We start from the raw sequence: 20,477 nt of genomic DNA on the forward strand, positions 1-20,477 counted from the left end.
CTAATACAAATCCAGCACACTGCTCGCTTAAGCGCCTGGACTCCCTGTGATGGAATGGGGTCCTTCAGGCACTTAGTTGGGAAGCCTGTTTCTGCAACCTTAAACACTCAAAGAGCCATTTGGACCTGTTTCCGACAGAAAACAAAACACTGGTATCTCTCACCTCTTTGACTGGAGGCTAAAACATATGAAGAACGGTTGCAGGAACTGGGTATGTCTAGTTCAATAAAAAGAAGGACTAGGGGAGACATGAAAGCAGTGTTCCAATATCTCAGGGGTTGCCACAAAGAAGAGGGAGTCAAACTATTCTCCATAGTACCTGAGGGTAGAACAAGAAGCAATGGGTGGAAACTGATCAAGGAAAGAAGCAACTTAGAAATAAGGATAAATTTCCTGACAGTTAGAACAATTAATAAGTGGAACGACTTGCCTGCAGAAGTTGTGAATGCTCCAACACTGGAAATTTTAAAGAAAATGTTGGATAATCATTTGTCTGAGATGGTGTAGGGTTTCCTGCCTGGGCAGGGGGTTGGACTAGAAGGCCTCCAAGGTCCCTTCCAACTCTGTTGTTGTTGTTGTTGTTGTTGTTATTATCTGTTTGTTTGTTTGTTTGTTTGTTTGCTTGTTTCTCTCTCTCTCTCTCTCTCTCTCATTTCTTTCTCCCTCTGTCTGTCTGTCTCTCTCGTCTCTCTTTCTCTCCCCCCTTTGTCTGTCTGTCTGTCTCTTTCATCTATCTCTCCCCCTCTCTATCAGTCTCTCTCCCTCATATCGCTCTCTCTCACACACACATCTTTCTCTCCTTCTGTCTTTCTGTCTGTCTCATCTTTCTCTCTCTCCCCTCTCTGTGTGTCTTTCTCTGTCTCTCATCTCTCCCCCCCCCCGTCTGTCTCTGTCTCATCTCTCTCTTTCTCTCATCTCTCTCTCTCCCCTCTCTCTGTGTGTCTGTCTGTCTCTCTCATCTCTCTCCCCCCCTCTCATTTCTCTTTCTCCATCTCTCCCTCCCCTCTTTCTTTCTTTCTGTCTGTCTATCTGTCTGTCTGTCTGTCTCTCTCTCTTATCTCTCTCTCTTTCTCTCTCTCTCATTCTGATTCTCTGGCACTCTCTGGGTCTTGTGGGCACTTCTTCGGCCTTTCCTGGTGCTGGATGCTTGGAGAGACACTTGGAGAGACACACGACCTCCTCTCCACTCCAAGACACTCACCCGACCCAGCTGCAACCGATGCTCCACATCGTAATGGACTTCAGCAGAAGAAATGGACGCTGTCTCCCCCATTGTGAAGTGCGCTAAATTTAACTGCAAGCCATGGAGGTGCCAACAGCAGCGGCAGAGAGAAACGGCCAGGCCGGGCCAGTGTCTCAGAGCTGAGAGGAAGTCACGCGTCTCCCCAAGAGATCGAGGTGAGTGGAGCACCAACAAGGGCCACAAGAAATGTCTCCGAGATCCATCAACAGATGAAGCTTTGCTCCCGCTAAGGAATATGGAGCAAATCTCCACCCCCTGCCCTTCCCTTCTCAGGCCAGGTGAGGAGTGACTGGGAGGGCAAGGGGCGGGACAGCCAGTGGTGGGATCATCTAACAGGAAGCCACAGCAGGGGAAGAAAGAGCCATGGGTTGCCGACACCCGTTGCTTTGGCCTGCCTGCACACCACAACCCCCCTTGCACCATTACCTCGTTCCAGCCAGTGAGGGCTGCGCTACTCCTTGCACATTGCACTTCCTGCAAAGTTTATTTATTTATTGTTTCAATTTCTATACCGCCCTTCTCCCAAAGGACTCGGGGCGGTTTACAGCCAAAGTAAAGACAGTTAGTACAAGTTGCAAGTTGCACATAGCTCCCTCTACAGTGGAGATTTGCAGCCCCACCACGAGCTGACTGGCCGGTCCCATATTCCAGAGCTCTAGTCACAGGACTGGCCATTGGTCATCCCGGAGCAGTTCAGGTGCATTGCGGACCACCAAAATTTTCTCGCAGACCACCAGTGGTCCATGGACCACCAGTTGGTGGCCTCTGATCTAAATCATATTTTACTTTATTATTATTATTGATATTGAGTAGGTGCAGTGGCTCAACAGTTAAAGATACTGAGCTTGTCAGCTGGAAACATGACAGTCCACATTCAAAACCCAAGCATTGCCTGATGTGAGCTTCTGTTCTTGCTCCCGCTCCTGCCAATCAATTCGAAAGCATGCAAGTGCGGATAGATAAATTGGTACCACTTTGGTGGGAAGGTAACAGCATTCCATTTAGCAAAGCATATACTCATGCTGGCCACATGACCACAGAAGCATCTTTAGGCAGCGTTGGCTCCCTCAGTTAAGAAACAGAGATGAGCCCCCCTACCTACAGTTGGATACAATTAGACAGGGGAAACCTTTAACTTTACCTATTATTAAAATTAGATCCCCCACCCCTTGTTTATAGCTATGCAGGCAGTCCTCGAGTTATGACCACAATTGAGCCCAAAATTTATGTTGCTAAGTGAAACATTTGTTAAGTGAGTTTGCCCCATTAACTTTTCTTGTCACAGATGCTAAGTGAATTGTTGCACTTGTTAGTAACATGATTGTTAAGTGAATCTGGATTCCCCATTGACTTTGTTTGTCAGAAGGTCGCAAAAGGTGATCACATGACTCCAGGACACTGCAACTGTCATAAATATGAGTCAGTTGCCAAACATCTGAATTTTGATCATGTGTCCATGGGGATGCTGCACTGGTCATAAGTGTGAAAAATGATCATAAGTCACTTTTCTCAGTGCTCCTGTTCACTAAATGAACTGTTGTAAGTTTAGGACTATGTGTATAATTTAAGATAGCTACGATACCTAGTATTCCTGCCTTTTGTTATCTCACAACAACAACCCTGTGAGAGGGGATGAGAAAGAGTTACTGGCCCAAAGTCAACCCAGTTGGTTTTCAGTCTTAAGGTGGGATTATTTATTTATTTATTTAATTGTTTGTTAACAAGTACAAGGAAACAAGTATCAGTGTAGAACTGTAGACATAGACATCGACATGGACACATGAAAAAAATGGCACAAATAAATGGATATAAATAGGCAAAATTATGTGCCATAAACACATAAAATGATTACATATAAATGGGGATAGTAGGACAGGGACAGTAGGCACGCTGGTGCATTATGCACGCCCCCTTAGGGACCTTTTAAGAAACGTGTAAGGTCCACAGTAGACAGTGATTAGATTAGAATTCACAGTCTTCTGCATTCTAGGCCAGCACCTTCATCACTATACCAAACTGGTCTCTTAGTGCCTCTTAAGATATATCATGCACTATTAAACAAAAATCACAACTGCAAACTGATTCTATTTCAGTTGCCTTCCAGATTTTATCTTTGTGTCTTCCAGGCCAAGGCATATAGTACTGCTCTGCAAATGTTTTCTCTTGGTGTATAAAGTCTGATTATTAAAGGAATATTCTACATATTCTACACTTTATTCAATATATCCTGACATGTTAAAAATCGGACTAAGTGAGGTTGCTTCAAGCTAAAGTCACAGATCCATTGGCCTTCTTGCCCATCATTCTAACCAGTGGTGGGATTCAAGTAATTTAACAACCAGTTCTCTGCCCTAATGATCTTCCAACAACCAGTTTGCCAAACTGCTCGGAAAGTTAACAACCGGTTCTCCCGAAGTGGTGCGAACTGGCTGAATCCCATCACTGATTCTAACTGCTGGAATTTGCCTGCTTATTTTACAATGAAACCATTTATAGTATTCTGACATTACCTGATTTCTTGCAAAGTATTTGCAAATATTTACCCAACATTGCATTAATAAAGGAAATCTGCTGATCTCTGATAATAGGCCAACATGTTTTGGATGTTTGAAAAGTCACCAGTAGACAGATTAATTATCATAAATTAACAGTCAACAGTGTTTGGTATTGAGTCTTCCTACTGTAATTGTTATATAACGTTTTGGTGAATTGATATAAATAGGCATCAGCTGCAGGAGCTGCGTCTCAAACAAGAACAAAAATTTACATTGAAAGAAAAGAAGACTGAATTCCCAGGAGAGTCCAGTGGAGAAAAAACAAAGATTCCTAGGCCAAAGACGGTAAATAGATCAACTATACTGCCAGTCTCGGTTCAGGTATGAATAATAGAGAAACATTTAGCTGATTATTATTTTTTTTGCACAGGAACCTCTGGTAAATGAGAAAGCAAAAAGGCTTTTAATTCTGTGATTTAATTTTTAATAATTTAAGAATTTTGTTCTTCAATGGTCAAGCCAACATCCATGAAGGCGGCTGTGGTAATGGCAACAGTGGCATGTAGACCAACACTATTTCTTATGCTACGCATAGCGACATTTGTTATTTCCAATCTATAGTATTCTGTCTTTTCTTTTGAAGTAGAGGGCACATGTGTTTTGTCTTCATAACTTCCATTACATTCCTCTTCATCTTCACCATCAATCATCTGTCCTTCATTTTCATCATAGGATATAATTACTTCAATTGTCAGTATTGAAATGTCTGGAATACTTCTCTGCTTATATTTAGCTTTGTCTTTCATCGTCTTGCCGCTTTTTCCTTTTGACTAGTCATTTCTGCTCAGGCACATCTGGCAAACCAATCTGGTGTGATCCAAAAGAACCAGTCTTATCTCTTTTAACAAAAGCAAGTTCCTTCAATAGTATCTTCATCTCCTTAGGGCAGGTACAGCTAATGTAAGCTTCTTTTTTGCAGCCAGCAGGGCAGCCAAATTTGGCACATAGAACAATTTGACACTTGCAGTTGAGGGTGTCAAACAGTTCGTCAAGTTTCACATTGAAAGTCTCTTTGACATCTAGCTTTTCTCTACCAGGAGATATGTTTTGGCTTGATCCTAGCTCTCTTGGATCTAGTTCAAGACTGTCATTTCTAAATTTATAATAGGGTTGACAAAAGAACTGTTTGCTCATTTCCACTATTTAAGCACTTTTGGGTATATGTCTCTTGCAAGATTGGCTGCTGGATAATTTCTAGCATCATCATTATTTTGCTCTCTTAATAGTAGGCCCTATCTAGGAATGTCTTGCAGTGTTGGGAGTTCAGATGGCAACAAGTCTCTGCCAGCCCCAATTAAGTTGTTCATATGAGTGAATGTTTTTTTAGAAGCCATTACAGGTCAGTTATCACACTCACAGGAAACGAGGCCAGCGGTATTAACATTCTCAGACAAAATAACGTTTAACAAAAAGAGAAAGACAGCTGAACCTATGAAATGAAACAAACAAAATGTTAAAAAGTTACGATATTTGTGTAGTTACTTACCAAGCACATCTAAATTATATTAAAGCAACCAAAATATCTTTACAATCGCCAAGGCATGTCATAACTTTTGAGCACCCCTAATTTTGGAAATTGAAAGTTGAAAAATTTGACACACCCTAATTTTTATACTTCATCAAATTTTATAAAATGGCCCTTAATTAGAAACATATTTTTCATACTTACATATCCATCACATTACTTACTTTCAGGGTAAGCAGTATTATACAAAAATGCAGAAAAGAGGTAAGAAATAGTAATGAAAAGAAATGGAGATAAGGGGAGGTAAATCTAGTGTATACCATTACCATTCATTATATTTCTCCATAATTTTCTATGATTGCAGCAGTCTTTGTTTTGTATACTGTTTTATATACTGAATTATATACCACCCTGTAAAACATTTCACCTCTATTTTTCAGGATTTCATCAGCTCTACCGGATCACAATTTTTGTGATATTCTCCTTTCTCTTGACCCATTCACTTTTCCATCATATACTTGTTTTGTAACTTGTTTATCTTGTCTATTTAGTCAAACTACCTCAGTGTAATTCCTTTCATTCTGGTCATTCATTTTTATATTCAGTCCACATACATTCATAACCTAATCATTATATAAATTATTTCTGCCTGTTTTGTCACACACAGTACTTTTGTACATCTTAAAAATTCTCATCTATTTGTATCTTTCCCAAATATTCTACCAAAATATACAGCTCTACTTGCTCTATTTTTCTGCATTTATTTATTATTTGAAATTTCACTTTTCTCTAGGAAACATAACTATCTTGATGTTTGATAACAGTAATTTTCAAATTCATGTTTGTCATGTTGGTTCTCGATCCACAATTATAGATTAAAGATTTAAAAATAGTTTTTTCTCTCTATAAGCATTGTAAAATGTATTTTCTCATCTTCCTTTTTTTTCAGCAGTTTTTTTAACATTATCTTTTTTCCTCTCATCCAAGATCTCTTTCAGCTGATAATTATACCATCTGTTTTTTCCCCTCCTTCCAATTAGCATTTCTCCACACAGCTTTTGTCGTACTCCATAAAATAATTGTTAAGGTAAATACTTATTTTTAAACTACATAACTGTATTTGAAGGGGGATGCAGTAGCTTATTGGGTAAGACGCTGAGCTTGTTGATCGAAAGGTCGGCAGTCAGCAGTTCGAATCCCTAGTGCCACGTAACAGGGTGAGTTCCATTACTTGTCCCAGCTTCTGCCAACCTAGCAGTTTGAAAGCATGTAAAAAAAAAATGCAAGTAGAAAAATAGGAATTACCTTTAGTAGGAAGGTAACAGCGTTCCGTGCGCCTTTGATATTGAGTCATGCTGGCCACATGACCATGGAGACGTCTTCTGACAGCGCTGGCTTTTTGGCTTTGAAACGGAGATGAGCACCGCCCCCTAGAGTCGGGAATGACTAGCACGTAAGTGCGAGGGGAACCTTTATCTTTACCTTTAACTGTATTTGAAGTATAGCAGATACTCGTAAAACATCTCCTATTCTTCTTCATTCTGGAGCCCCTGAATGACCCAGTGATATTTTGTATATATTATAGAAATCATATTTAAGCTCCACCAATTTCAGCATAACTCCACCAAGACAAGCATAACTTCGGGGTTTTTTGCTAGGGTCATTTTTTTTCTTCCTTACTTCCTCTTTTACCACTTTGGATGTTGAGAGGGATACAAAGTTCTGGTTCTTGCTCTTCTATGGCCTCAACTATTATAATTTGATGCTATTATAATGTCTTCGATGTTGTGTCTCTATGTTTTTCTGGGTCTGCCTCGTGTTCTTTGATCTCCTCTTTTTGTATATGCTTGGGTACAGTATGGAATCCCAGGACATCCATTCCAGGTGAACAAACCACTTTACTTGCTATTTTTGTTGTAGTTTAAGATTGGTTCTATGCTAATTCTTTCTCTCACTATCTCATTTCTGATTTATCTCTTCTGGTCGCTTTAGCAGCTTTCTTCAAACATCACATTTCCGTGACGACTGACATTCATTTTTGTTTTATTGTAAATGCTCATATTTGGCACTGGTTAACATAGGAATTGAATAGGATTGTATGAGATGCTTCTTTGTACTGATCGGTATTGCCTTAGGTTGTAAGAGTGGAGCTAGCTGTCCCAATACTTGGTTTGCCTTACTGCATTGTATGTTAATCTTACAATGGTCCGTTTTACCATCTTCACTAAATGTTGTTCCTAGATATTTGAACTTTGATACTTGTTTTATGCTTGTACCCTCTATTACTTTGTATAAGGTATGCTTACATGGCACTGAACCAGATTATCTGAGGGACTACCTCTTTTCAGTCCTATCTATCCATCCCATTGGATCTGGTAGGAGGGGCATGCTTCAGATCCCATCACTCAGAGCTGTTGGTTGATGGTCTGCTTTGGCATCCACTGTCAGGTCTTTTTTTTTTATGTATTTAATTTTGTCATAACAGTATACATAAACATTGTCATAAGTAAAAAAATATATCATGAAGAAAATATATATATATATAAGTAAAGAATATGTATTAGCTATATTAATTTGATATAATAAAGGGAACAATAGGACAGGAACGGTAGGCACTTTTGTGCTCTTATGCACGCCCCTTATAGTCCTTTTAGGAATGAGGTGAGGTCAATAGTAGACAGTTTTTGGTTGAAGATTTTGGGATTTTGAGTAGAGATTATGGAGTCAGGTAATGAGTTCCAAGCATTAACAATTCTGTTGCAGAAGTCATATTTTCTGCAATCAAGTTTGAAGCGGTTGACATTAAGCTTGATTCTATTTTTTGCTCTTGTAATATTGCGATTGAAGCTGAAGTAGTCATTTACAGGAAGGATATTGCAATAGATGATTTTGTGTGTCAAACACAGGTCATGTCGAAGTCGAGGGAGTTGTAAGTTTTCTAATGTAAGTCTTCTCAAGAAACTCTTGAAGCAGTTTGCTTTTCAAAGGAAAAACCTTTTACTGAGAGGTAGCGATTGCAGAGAAGTCAGGCAGACTCTGAATTCATGCGCAAAGCAGTAGGCTAACTCTCCCCTTCAACCCCCACCCCTATGTCCTGTGTCCTTCCAAAGCCAATGAAATGCTGCAAAGCTGTTTTGAAAAACTTCAAGACATGATGGTGAGCAAAGGTTGTCTTCGGGGTGGAATCAGCTGAGAAAGTGCAAATGGGTTCCTCCCCCACAAGCTCCCAAGCAGTTACAGCAAAAGTGAAAGCTGAGGAAGGTCCTTACATCCACCCTGTGAAACATCATCTCCCCAGGGATCAGATTGGCCCTGACCTTGTTAGCCTTTCAAAAGACCCTGAAAACATGGTTTAACCAATTGGTATGAGTACTCAGGAATATGGTAGAGCCCTGCACAGTGGTTTTATTGAATATTATTGGTAGATGTGATTACTTCAGCTGTGAATTGTAGGCATTTTATTATGTTTTTATATTATTTTATATTTTTTAAAACAACTCTGGTTGTTTTACCCTGTCTTAATTATTTGTAAGCCATCCAAATTCATATACACAAGATGTGCATCTACATAAACTGGAATAGTAAATGAATAAATAAATCATATTTATGAGAGGTTTTCAAAGCCCTTTCATCTAATTCCCACTCAATCAATCATATCATATAACAGAATAACTTTTTCCACATATTGCATTTATTCAGAGTATTGCGTAGCTCAAAACTCATGCGGGTTCTTTCATTAGGAACATTCATTGGAATAGCATGCAGTTCTCATTAGTATATGAATTCCTATTTTCGTATGCACCCACAGGAAACTAAATGACATTAGCTAATACCTACTGGCATATATTTTATTCTTTTCATTTATGATTAACCTTTTGTTTTCTCCTCTATATATGTATGCATTTATTTCACTCCAAAATATCAGATATAATTCATTCTCATCTTTAATGCATCTTTCCTCTTTCTTTTAAGTTTGCAAAATGTAGTGTATTTTTTTCATATTTCATTTCTGTTCTTTACATTTACTTCTCCAAAGTTACAATAAGCCATGCATAAGCCTGACTATCACCAGTATTGTCTAGAAATATTAACCTCTGACATCAGTCATAACTTTGGTCTGTTATGGTTTTTATCTGGTACTGTGTATTTTGGCAAGATGGAAAAAAAGTCATTGCAATCAACATATAGCATCTCTATATGCAGTGGTGGGATTCAAATTTTTTAACAACTGGCTCTGTGGGCGTGGCTTATTTTGGGGTGTGGCTTGGTGATCATGTGACTGGGTGGGTATGGCTAGCTGTTCATGTGACTGGGTGGGCGTGGCTAACTGTTCATGTGACTGGGTGGGTGAGCCTAGCTGGTCATGTGACCGGGTGGCCATGGCTATGTGCATAGAAACTACTCAGAGGGCTAAAAAAAGTCATTTCTGACCGGTCCTCACACTTTTGACCATCCCCACATTTATATCCGTTGCAGCATTCTTAACAAGCATGTCACTCATTTCACAACTGCTTCTCTTCACCACGGCGCAAAATGTAAAATGTGAAGACAGTCATAAGTGCAAGGACCAGTCAAAAGTGTGAGGACAGGTCAAAAATAACTTTTTCAGCCCTCTGAACAGTCCCTATGCACATAGGGACTACCCAGAGGGCTGAAAAAAGTGATTTCTGACTGGTTCTCACACTTTTGACCGGTCCTCACACTTATGACCGGTCATCATTTATGCCTGTTGCAGCTTTCTTAATAATAATGTCACTCATTGCACAACTGTGGTGCTTCATGTGACCGGGTGGGCGTGGCCAGGTGGTCATGTGATATAGCTTCTTTGCCCTAATGACAGTTTGCTGCAACGTTTGTAAGTGTGAAAAATGGTCATAAGCCACTTTTTCAGTGCCATGCTTGTTAAACCAATTGCCAGAATAAATCCATTCTCCCTCCCTCTCTTTCTCTCCTTCATCTTTCTCCCCCTCTTTCTCTCTTTCATCTGTCTTCCCCCTTTCTCTCCTTCATCTCTTTCTCCCCCCCCTTTCTCCCACTCTTTCTCTCCATCTCTTTCTCTCCATCTTTTTCTCTCCATCTTTTTCTCCCCCTCTTTCTCTCTTTCATCTTTCTCTCCCCTTTCTCTCTTTCACTCTCTTTCTCTCCTTCAACTCCTTCTCCCCTCTTTTTCTCTCCTTCATCTCTCTTTCTCTCCTTTCTCTCTTTCTCCCCCCTTCCTCTCCGTCTCTCTTTCTCTCATCTCTCTTTCATCTCTCTTTCTTCCTCCTTCTCTCCATCTTCCTTCTCCTCTTTCTCTCCTTCATCACTTTCTCCCCCCTCTTTCTCCTCATCACTCTTTCCCCAGATGGGGTAGGATAGGCTGGCCCTGTGTGGGTGAGAGGTGGCCACAGGACACTCCTGCTGGGTTGGCGGCAGGCTGAGGCAATTGACACACACCTCACTGCCCACCTGATCCAAGTGCCTCGCTGGCCACGCGGCCACTGACAGCAGCCTACCCTCATCCAAGCACCTCGCTAGTGGCTGGCAGCCGCGTGGCTAGCGAGGTGCTTGGATGGGGGTAGGCCACAGTTGGCAGCCACGTGGCCAGCAAGGCCACGTGGCCAGCAAGGCGCTTGGATGGGTGGCTAGCAAGGCACTTGGATTGAGGTAGGCTTTGGTCAGCGGCCGCGTGGCCAGCGAGGTGCTTGGATGCAGGTAGGCTGCGGTTCGTGGCCAGTGAAGTGCTTGGATCAGGTGGGTAGCGAGGGACTTGGATGGGGGTAGGCTGTGGTTGCAGCTGCATGGCCAGCAAGGTGCTTGAATGGGGGTAGGTTGTGGTGGGCAGGCGCAGGTCGACCACCTTTCCCAGTCCCGCTTCCCCAGGGGCAGCACTCAGCTGTATTTGCCTGTTCTGCTGCTGGAGAAGTCAGGGCAGTCCGAGGTGGGCAGTCGAGGTGGGGAACAGAGTGGGAGGCCAGAGCAAAGGTAGGAAAGCATGCTGGGCCACGTGGTCGAGGAGCCAAAGAATAGCTACAGCTATGCCTCAGTGTGTCACTAAGGCATGCTGTGCAACACCGTGAGAGAGGCCAATAAATAGTGGTGGGGCGGGACAATGGGCGGGTGAGGCAGCAATTTAACGAACGGTTCGGTGTGCTCCAAGGCAGTTAGTATTGGGGAGGGGAGTGCGAGCCAGCAATTTAACAAATTGTTCATGTGCTGCGAGGCCAGTAAGTAGTGGTGGGGAGGGGCGGGGAAAGGGGAGGGGCAAGCTAGCAATTTAACAAATGGTTTGGCCAAACCGCCTAGAACCGGCAGAATCCCACCACTGTCTATATGTATTTACTAGATATTATTTTGAACATTTTGCTTATATGCTACTTTGTGGAAGCTAGGATTTTCAAATTAAAGACTACTTTGTAAAAGTGTTGCCCCATCTCACCAACTAGGAGTTATATGTGGTTCACTGAGAAATCATCAAGATATAACATAACTTTTTTACATTTTTAAAATAAATGATGAAGTTTATCATCAAAAGGATACAATACCAATGCACATATCAAAGGTCAACAAAGCAGTCAAATAAATTTTTGTGCTTGTACTTTTTCAGTTCTTTCTCCAACTGATGTAAAATACAATATTGCATTTAAATATACATACTTTATTTTATTGTTTTCCTACCTGCCTACAAAATAAAACAAAGCAAAAATACATGCCATTTTTCCATTTAAACTCTTCCTTTCTGTAGCAATATTTACCAGATAGACAGACATGTTATAATCATGAGCTACGAAGTGGTTCAGCAGCAACTATTGGAATGCAAATCATCATTGTTTTATATTTTATTTATTTCAAGTTTGGAATGCTCAAAATAGCTGTTTCATGATAGAATATCAAGGTATATGATTAGTGGTATCGGCCTTTGTTCCACTTAGGAGATAAACCAATCTCACAGGAAATAAACAAAATGATTAAGAACTCAATTGGGAAATCAGAGCAAAGCATCTTTTAAATTTACCCATTAAAATGCAAGTAATCAGCACTGGAAAATATGGATTACTGATTTATTGTAATTTTTTATCTTTCTATTCCATACTCCAGCTGGGTATGAGAACTTTAATCTCTTTGGCATACACTGATGCTAGGGGAATGATGCCAGATGAGGTATCACTTAGAAGATAAGAATACTAAGATATATTCCTGGGGCTAGAGGCCACAGTATGAGGTGAGGCCACAGTATGAGGACCCAAAAGGCCACCCTATGGGCTTGCAGAAGAATTTCATAAGAGCATAGATTTTGAGGAAGACTCTTGGCCCTGAAAATAAATGATACAGTCTGCAATCGAAAATTATATGATCTCCATACCTTCTTGCACTTTTGTATTAGTTAGTATCTTCTAGACATAAAATAAATAATAAATTATAATAGCATTAATAAAACTAATAAAATAATAATAGCATTAAAATTAGATGTGGTAAATTAGTCTGCGGTATGTGTATTAGGGTTTAGGGTATGCTTATTCTATTTTAACCTGTTCTCTACTTGACCTCTTTTGTTTGAACGCAATCTAGCCAATTCATAATAGGGATGAAGTTCATTATATGTTTAAAAGGTTAAGACAATCAGAGAAGCAATGTGATTCTCTGACATATTTTAACAAGAAGGGAAAGCTGTGTGTAGGAAAGCTGCTTAGGAAGTAGCTTGAGATATTGGAAAGGAGATTGAGAGCGAGAGCAAGAGACAAAAGTAGATCGTAGCACAAGGCTAAATGTGTAAAGCTTTCCCTTCACAGTCAGTTAAATCTCCTGAAAAGCTATTGGTTTTTTTCCTGCAAGAACGAGCAAAAGTGGCCCTCCGGATGTGCTTGAATCTGTACCATTGTACCATGTCTATCAATCTGTTCCATTGACCAGATTAGCTAGAGTGAAGCTTCAACAAATAAAGTTAGAGTTTTCACTACTTTTGATTCTCATACTGACCTGGTGAGTGTACCTTCCTTGTACTTGGAGTTCAAGATAGATTTTTTTTTTAAGCAATGAAGAAATTGCTTAAATTTATGTGACAAATTTCTAAAAAAAAGATTTTTCAACCTCCAAATCTAATTAAAGTTATATACCAAGCTTTTAAAAAAATGATCTTCAAGCTTCAAGTTTTTTACAGTAATGAGAACAGAGTGTAAGCAAGCAATTGCATCTTTGCAATTTATTCAGCACTTGTCATATTTTTGAAAAGTCATAATTTTATGGGTTTTTGATGTTGTTTTAATGTATACATTGTGCATATTGTCGAAGTCAATGAAATTAAACCTAACTTAAGCAGGCTTCATCTCCTATACATATATTGTTCTGAATTTACTGACCATCGTTATCATAGTTTAATATTGTTTGGGGCTGCCTTTTCCTTTTTTACACACTCAGATTTCTTCAGAATCAGGACCTGAGACTGTTCTCCTGCTTGAACATTTTTTGGATGAACAAGAGCCCAAGAAAGAAATGATCTGTGAATTTTCAAATATTTCCCCACACAAGAGCCCTGAAACAGATAACCCAGAGTATTCTGCAAAGCATCCAGTGAGGCCTTACAGCTCTGTGCCTAATTTGACCTTGCAAAATTCATCCAGCACTCCAGAACAATTTAATTCCAGGCCAGAACTGCGGAATACTACTAATATTCGCCATTCTGCAACTAATATGAACATTAGAACAAAAGTAAGTAACAAAGCCACAGGCTTTGCAGCATTATTGCAGCACTGTTTCTGAGATTACAACACCACACCAGGCAACAAACACAGAGCAAGCATTTAAACCGAAAATTGTTCAGGGTATTTTTCTTGTCTTGGCTTCATATTGTGAAAGCAATAAAGGTTGGAAATCAAATACAAGGGGGCTATACAAATTTCACTCCAGTTGTAGGCTGTCTGTTTTTTGTTAATACTACCTACTGGAATGAATGAATACTAATATTTAGTAGAATTGTAAGGTTACCTTGATTTCATTACTGAGATAAAAGCTTAGTCTAGGCAGATATTTTTAAGATAAACATGGGCAACTTGCGGACCACATACAGCTTTCAAAAAAGGATGGCATGCTGTTGTTTTGCATCTCTCCATCCGTGATTGTACCATCAAGATTGACTGCCCCAAGGTTAGATTTAAGTAATAATAATAAAATAATGTATCAAGGCTTCATTGCATTTGACATACTTATTTTATTTTAATCCAACATGCATCCCAAGGGATGGGGAAAGTGCCACAAATTTGGGGCTGATTCTGTGATGTTATGTCGTTGCTTTATTGTGATATTATGTCCAAATATTTTGGAGTATCAACCTCCCAAACAGTGTCCCCACTTCCCATCTGAAAAGAAGTTGCCTATACTTAACACAATTTCTGGATCTCTTAACAGCTAGCTTATCAATGAGGGAATAGAATAGAATAGAATAGAATAGAATAGAATAGAATAGAATAGAATAGAATAGAATAGAATAGAATAGAATAGAATTCTTTATTGGCCAAGTGTGATTGGACACACAAGGAATTTGTCTTTCATGTATATGCTCTCAATGTACATAAGGAGAATAAAATATATTCATAGAGAATAAAAAGGTACAACACTTTGTGATAGTCAAGGTTACTAATAAGTTATCAAATCATACTAGGAAACAAAAACAATATAAATTTAAAGATACAAGCAATACATAGTTATAGTGATAAGTGGGAAGAGATAAATACTAGTAAGGAAGAGAAGAATAATAGTAATACAGTAAATTATTTGACAGTGTTGTGGGAATTCGTTGTTTAGCAGAGTGATGGCATTCAGGAAAAAACTGTTCTTTTGTCTAGTTGTTCTGGTGAGCAGAGCTCTATAGTGTCATTTTAAGGGTAGAAGTTGAAACAATTTATGTCCAGGATGTGAGGGGTCTGTAGATATTTTCATAGCCCTTTTTTTGACTCATGCAACATACAGATCCTCAATGGAAGGCAGGTTGGTGAAGCAAACGTATCCCTGATCTTTCTTCTCTTTCTTACCAGCATCCATCTTCAAATGAATTTACAAAAGCATGCAGTAAACAAAACTCGTGTCATCCTGACAAACATTTTCCAGCAATGAACAAACATCGTGTGAGGAGCAAAACTGCAAAAGACAAGGGTGTCTGTGAAACTCCAGCTGTTAAAAATTTCCACCCATTTGGTGAATTGTCTTTCCAGTATGTTGGAGAAAAAGCAGTTTCATCACACTCAGCAGTCAAGGCAATGAGAAAGAACTTTTCTGAGAATGGCAAGGGAAAAGCATCTTTCTTTATTTCAGAATTTTTCAGCAAAAATTTTACAACATCTGAAAAGCAATTAAAACATCTCTGCCAATTCCAGTCTCAACACCCCACCAATCGAGCAAGTGAGAGCCATTTTCTTGGCTGTTGTATTAATCAACTTTGGATCTATAAAAAAAAGGGGGGGAGGGATTGATTTCACCATTTGTATGCATGCTGATCCTAAAATAGAAGCTTTTTCTTGGGCTTTGAGACTAATACTTCTGATTAAATTGTAACTATCACTGTTATCAAGATATGTTAAGTTCTTCAATAGTATTACCCCTTCTAGTCCTCAAGAAGGGATATAGCATAAGACAAAATCATACTGTGGGGTTTTTTGGTCTACAGGTCTTCCAAGAGAACAAACTTTTCTTTCCCTGGTTTCAAGGCCCTAGAAGCAGTTATCACTTAAGCAGTTGAGTTTTGGTCTCTTGTTATGGCCATCAATTAATTCCTTATTAGGGATTGCTCAGATAAAGTATAAAACATATTGAGGCTTAGATTTGCAGGTTTCCTGTCCTTTGCTTTGTCAGAAAAATAAATATTACATTATTTTAAAAAGCCAAGTTGTTTTTCCAGTTGCTTGCACACTATTTAGTGAATTTTCTGAATAAGCTAAAATCAGAAGACAAGATTTTTGAAGTTTAAAGATGTATTCGATTTCTGAAAATATTTACAGGAGGAGATGATTTCCTGAGGTTTGGGGATGAGGAAACTGAAATTATGCATATTCTGACAATGTATTGAGATTCAGCCATTAGTAATTTATTTTATTGTTGGGGGTCTCATCATCATCACATATGATACGAGTGCTATCTAAAAAGATTGTCGATAGCTGCTTTTAAAACATGATTCCAAAATTGGGCAATTCAGATGTTTTGGAATGGATAACAGCTTCCATCATTTTTCACAGCTCGGATGGATGGATGGATGGATGGACAGATGGAGGATGGAGACAGACTCACTCACTGACAGGCAGCATATAAATTTAATAAATAAATAGATGATAAAAGCCATAGCATGACATCTGGTAGCAGGTTTCAGAAAGTTGCTCCAAATCTTTTATTATTATTATTTTTATTAAACCTTTATTAACATTTAAAATCCTAAAATATAAGTAAAAATACATCTATAACAAAAATACATCCTTAATAATTATACAATTCAACATCATTCTGACAGTACATAATTCTTAACTTTGTACATCTACTCCCACATATTCCTACTTAATCAACATATTTAAACACATTTTGTATCTTATTTTATTCTATACATTCCTTATTTTTAATTTCAATCTATTGGTACCAATTCAAATCTTTCTTACCACAGTGGTATTTGAAGGGAGAAGGAGGAGCTTGGCTCATAGACTTCTGGGTTTTTTTAACTTGTTGTTTGCAGTGATATATAATCTCTTTCTTTGAAACAGTGCCGAGATTGAGGAGGCAAATCCAGTGCCAATCTTGCAGCTGACAGTAGGGAGGAAAGGGAAGGAGATAGATTAGTAGTAATAATGCTATATGATGTATATTGATCCTTTCCCCTAGCAGATGAATGATGAAGCATGCAGAACAGAGAGCTTACATGCTTTTAACAGGCCTTCCAATAGCAGCCTCCTTACCTCTTTCCCAGTACGTTCTTCTTGACATTTGCTTGAATCCAAGAAAAGTAGGGTTGGCTTCCTGCTGGAGATGATCTATCACAACATATGCTTTTTTTCCCTTTTTCATAATGTTACACAGAAAGTGCTTCCCTCCCCAGAGAAATCGTAGGGGCCAGAAGTGCTTCTGGCAGGAAGCCAGCAAAATACTATAATATTCACTTCAGCCTGCAGAAGCCAACGATTCAGCAACACAGCTTGCAAGATTTGCTGGTGATCTCACAGATAAACAGCCAGACCGCAAGACCTAATGACCCCAGAGTGAGAAGTAGTCCTTATTCTTAAGGTAAAGGAAGAGCAGGTAAAAAGGATGGCTGCCTTGAAATCTGTGATGGAAATTTAACATTCTATATATTGGGAGGGACTGGAGGTTTAAGAAAAGAGGACCTCATTACATCAATCTTTAGGCTCGGTCCCTGTTGTATTAATTTTAAAAAGTATGCACTAGGGCAAGAATATTGGAATTAAAATATCTTCACCTACTTAGCAATGTTTATTTGTTTCTTCTATCCCCCATGGGGAAGAGGAAAGGCCCTTCCAGCCTTATTAAACTACATCTTCCAGCATTTAATTATCAAGGCAACAGTAAATTCTAGTCCAGAAGCATCTGGAAGGTCACAGGTCTCTGTCCTAGACAAACATTTTGTTCAGTTCTGACTTCTTTGTCACTAATTTCAACTAATATTTTAACATTTTTGGGTACTAAAGAACTGAAGCTTGTGATTTTTTTGAATACAGATAATCCTTGACTTACAACAAACCATTTAGCAATTATTCAAACTTACTTGAGAAAAGAGACTTAAGATGTGGATCCAAAGTTCTGACAGGCAGGCTCCCACCCACCTCAGTGATGTGAGCACACTTCGGGCACTTGGCAAAATAGTCACAATTATTGCCATTTGATTTGCAGCTTATCGCAGTCCCGTGTTTTACCACAGTTTTGCTAAAAAGCAACACCCATAACAAACCACTGGGTTGCTTAACAACTGTCACAAAAAAGTCGTATAATCAGATCAATCATGTGACTAACCCATTTAATAATCATTATGACTTATGACCATAATGATTAGGCTCTATTACAGTCAAATATTGTCTGTAAATTGAGATCATTAGGATGATGAGGTATCTATGCCCTGGATTGTACTTTGGAAGAATTTTTTTATAATGCTAGAATTGAGGCTATTCTCAGGTTTTAACAATTAGGGTAAGTAGACCTGAAATCATATTAGATCTTCATAATCAAATCCAAACAGCTGCTGCATATTCAGAAACTTTCCCAAGAGTACCAGTGCAAATAACCATAGTTATCACAAAGGTTAAGCTTAATTTTGTGAGTTTGTCAAACTTCAGGATGATGATGTCCGAATCATGTCCGACTCTTGACAGGTCTCTCCACATCTTCCTTCTTGGACTACTTCTTTGAGTTTTTCTATGCTCTGGCTGATGTCAACTTTGATGGTGCAAATTTCAAAACAGAGTATACAGTAAATTTAGTAAATAAATAGGATATTTTAAAATAGTTAAATATATAATTTCTTTTTCTTTCAGGGTCTGAATGAATTCTTTGTAAGCATTGGAAAGCGCTGGAGCCCAGAAGAAACAGTTTTCTATTAAAGAGAACCCAGAATTTTTTGAACTATTCAATTATACATTTCCAAGCATAATCCTACTGAAAGAAGCTTCCATGCAGCTAATGAAATTTGAGCTATGAACTGATAGCGTTTTTTTAGACTAAGTGGATCTTGAGATAGCAGAATGTCCTGATTTTTCTGTTTCTTGAAGAAATATGTAGCTATCTATAATTTTATAAATGAGAAAGTCCTCTTCTGTACATTTTTAAGAAAATGAATGCTGCACTGAGTTTCAAATATAGAGATGTGATCTTTTGTACTACTCCCAGTTATGTATTTCTGTACCTCTGCCTTACTCTGTGTACTGCAGACTGACTCCTAAGGATTGAACTTGATCCAACATATAGTGGGGCGGGGGGGTTTCCCTGATTTTATTTTTAAATAAAAAATAATCCTTGGAGGTTTCGGTAGAAAAATGAAGTGCTGTTTAACTATTCCCCTCCAGTTATCTACTCATTCAAACATTTCCCCATTCTATTATTTTACCTATTGTGGAAAACATACAGGACTCAACAGTATCTCCTATCCTGCCTTCTGGTTTCTATTGCAGCTCCCAAAGTTGCTTTTCATTTTAAAAAAAATCAGGGGAAAGAACTATGTGACAATTCATAGATCTAAATAGAGTTTTTAAAATGGCAAAGATACTTATGCAAAGGGATTTTGTGTTTCTCAGTGAAATAAACCTTGAATCTGTATGATTTTGCATCATTTGCTATGATCCTTGTACTTTTTCTTTTTCCAAATAAATTTATTTACTTTTAAAACAATTTTATTAAAGATTACAAATAAAAGGAATAAAAACTACAAAAATTACAAAATATAAGAAAATACAAAAATATAAGAATTGGAAAAAGAAAAAAATAGTGTGAAAAAGAAAACAAAAAAGTACCGTACCCTTTTATCTCAAGTATGAATTAAATAATGTAATTTATTGCTATCTTTTAAATTATACCAAATACTCTGTTCACCCCAAATTTTATCTTTTAACTAAAAACAAAATCCAAAATCCTCATCATTTATTTCTTATCAGCAAAAATCCAATAAAGGATATCAGCTATGATTAATTATCTAACCTTGATCAAATAAGCCAACCCTATATTCCTGCCTATACTTTTAACTATCTTAATTCTTAATCTCTTTAAATAGAGGCCCAGAGCTAGTTTTCTTGTCATCTTTTTTGTCCTTTCTTTAAAAAAAATCTTCTAAAACTTTAATCGGCATCCAACTATCCATCATTTCTAAAAGTTTCAAAGACCCTTTTTCATAAATTCCCCCCCCCATGAGAACTCAGTTACAATATTTTATTTAATTTAATTATACTTCTTGTTATCCTCTAGCTTCTTCCAGTGTTCAACTTTCAAAATCCCATTTTCTTATTTTGATTGAAGAAAATCCAAACAATGATAGTTTCCTATCCAAGTCCATCTAAATCCTTAATCCATTGTTAACTTTTCAAAATCAGTATTCCAAGCATGCTTTAGCTGTTTAATTGAAAAGGTAATATTTTTCAAAAACCTTAAATCATGTATCATTTTTTTTCTCTTAAGGCAATTCACGTGAAGAATGCACTCATTATAACTTGCTTTTCTGAAAGACCCTAATTCTTCAAAGCAACAATAACATGATTCAAATGATTGA

The 20,477-nt window shown here is 38.3% G+C and overlaps 1 protein-coding gene across 4 annotated transcripts in view; it reads left to right on the forward strand.

Moving 5' to 3' along the window:
- Positions 1 to 19,492, forward strand: part of TTLL6 (tubulin tyrosine ligase like 6) — a 51,668-nt gene extending 32,176 nt beyond the window's left edge. For 3 of the 4 annotated variants that reach the window (XM_058183594.1, XM_058183596.1, XM_058183595.1), the window contains 5 exons: positions 3,966 to 4,119; positions 13,658 to 13,948; positions 15,271 to 15,634; positions 17,291 to 17,494; positions 18,757 to 19,492. In XM_058183594.1, coding sequence (XP_058039577.1) covers positions 3,966 to 4,119; positions 13,658 to 13,948; positions 15,271 to 15,634; positions 17,291 to 17,493 — 1,012 coding nt within the window. In that variant the 3' untranslated portion in view covers position 17,494; positions 18,757 to 19,492. The remainder of the gene's footprint in view (positions 1 to 3,965; positions 4,120 to 13,657; positions 13,949 to 15,270; positions 15,635 to 17,290; positions 17,495 to 18,756) is intronic. The other variant, XM_058183593.1, reaches the window with a different exon arrangement.
- Positions 19,493 to 20,477: the final 985 nt, after the last annotated feature.

Source organism: Ahaetulla prasina, chromosome 4, assembly GCF_028640845.1.
Source record: "Ahaetulla prasina isolate Xishuangbanna chromosome 4, ASM2864084v1, whole genome shotgun sequence".
Taxonomy (NCBI): Eukaryota; Metazoa; Chordata; class Lepidosauria; order Squamata; family Colubridae; genus Ahaetulla; species Ahaetulla prasina.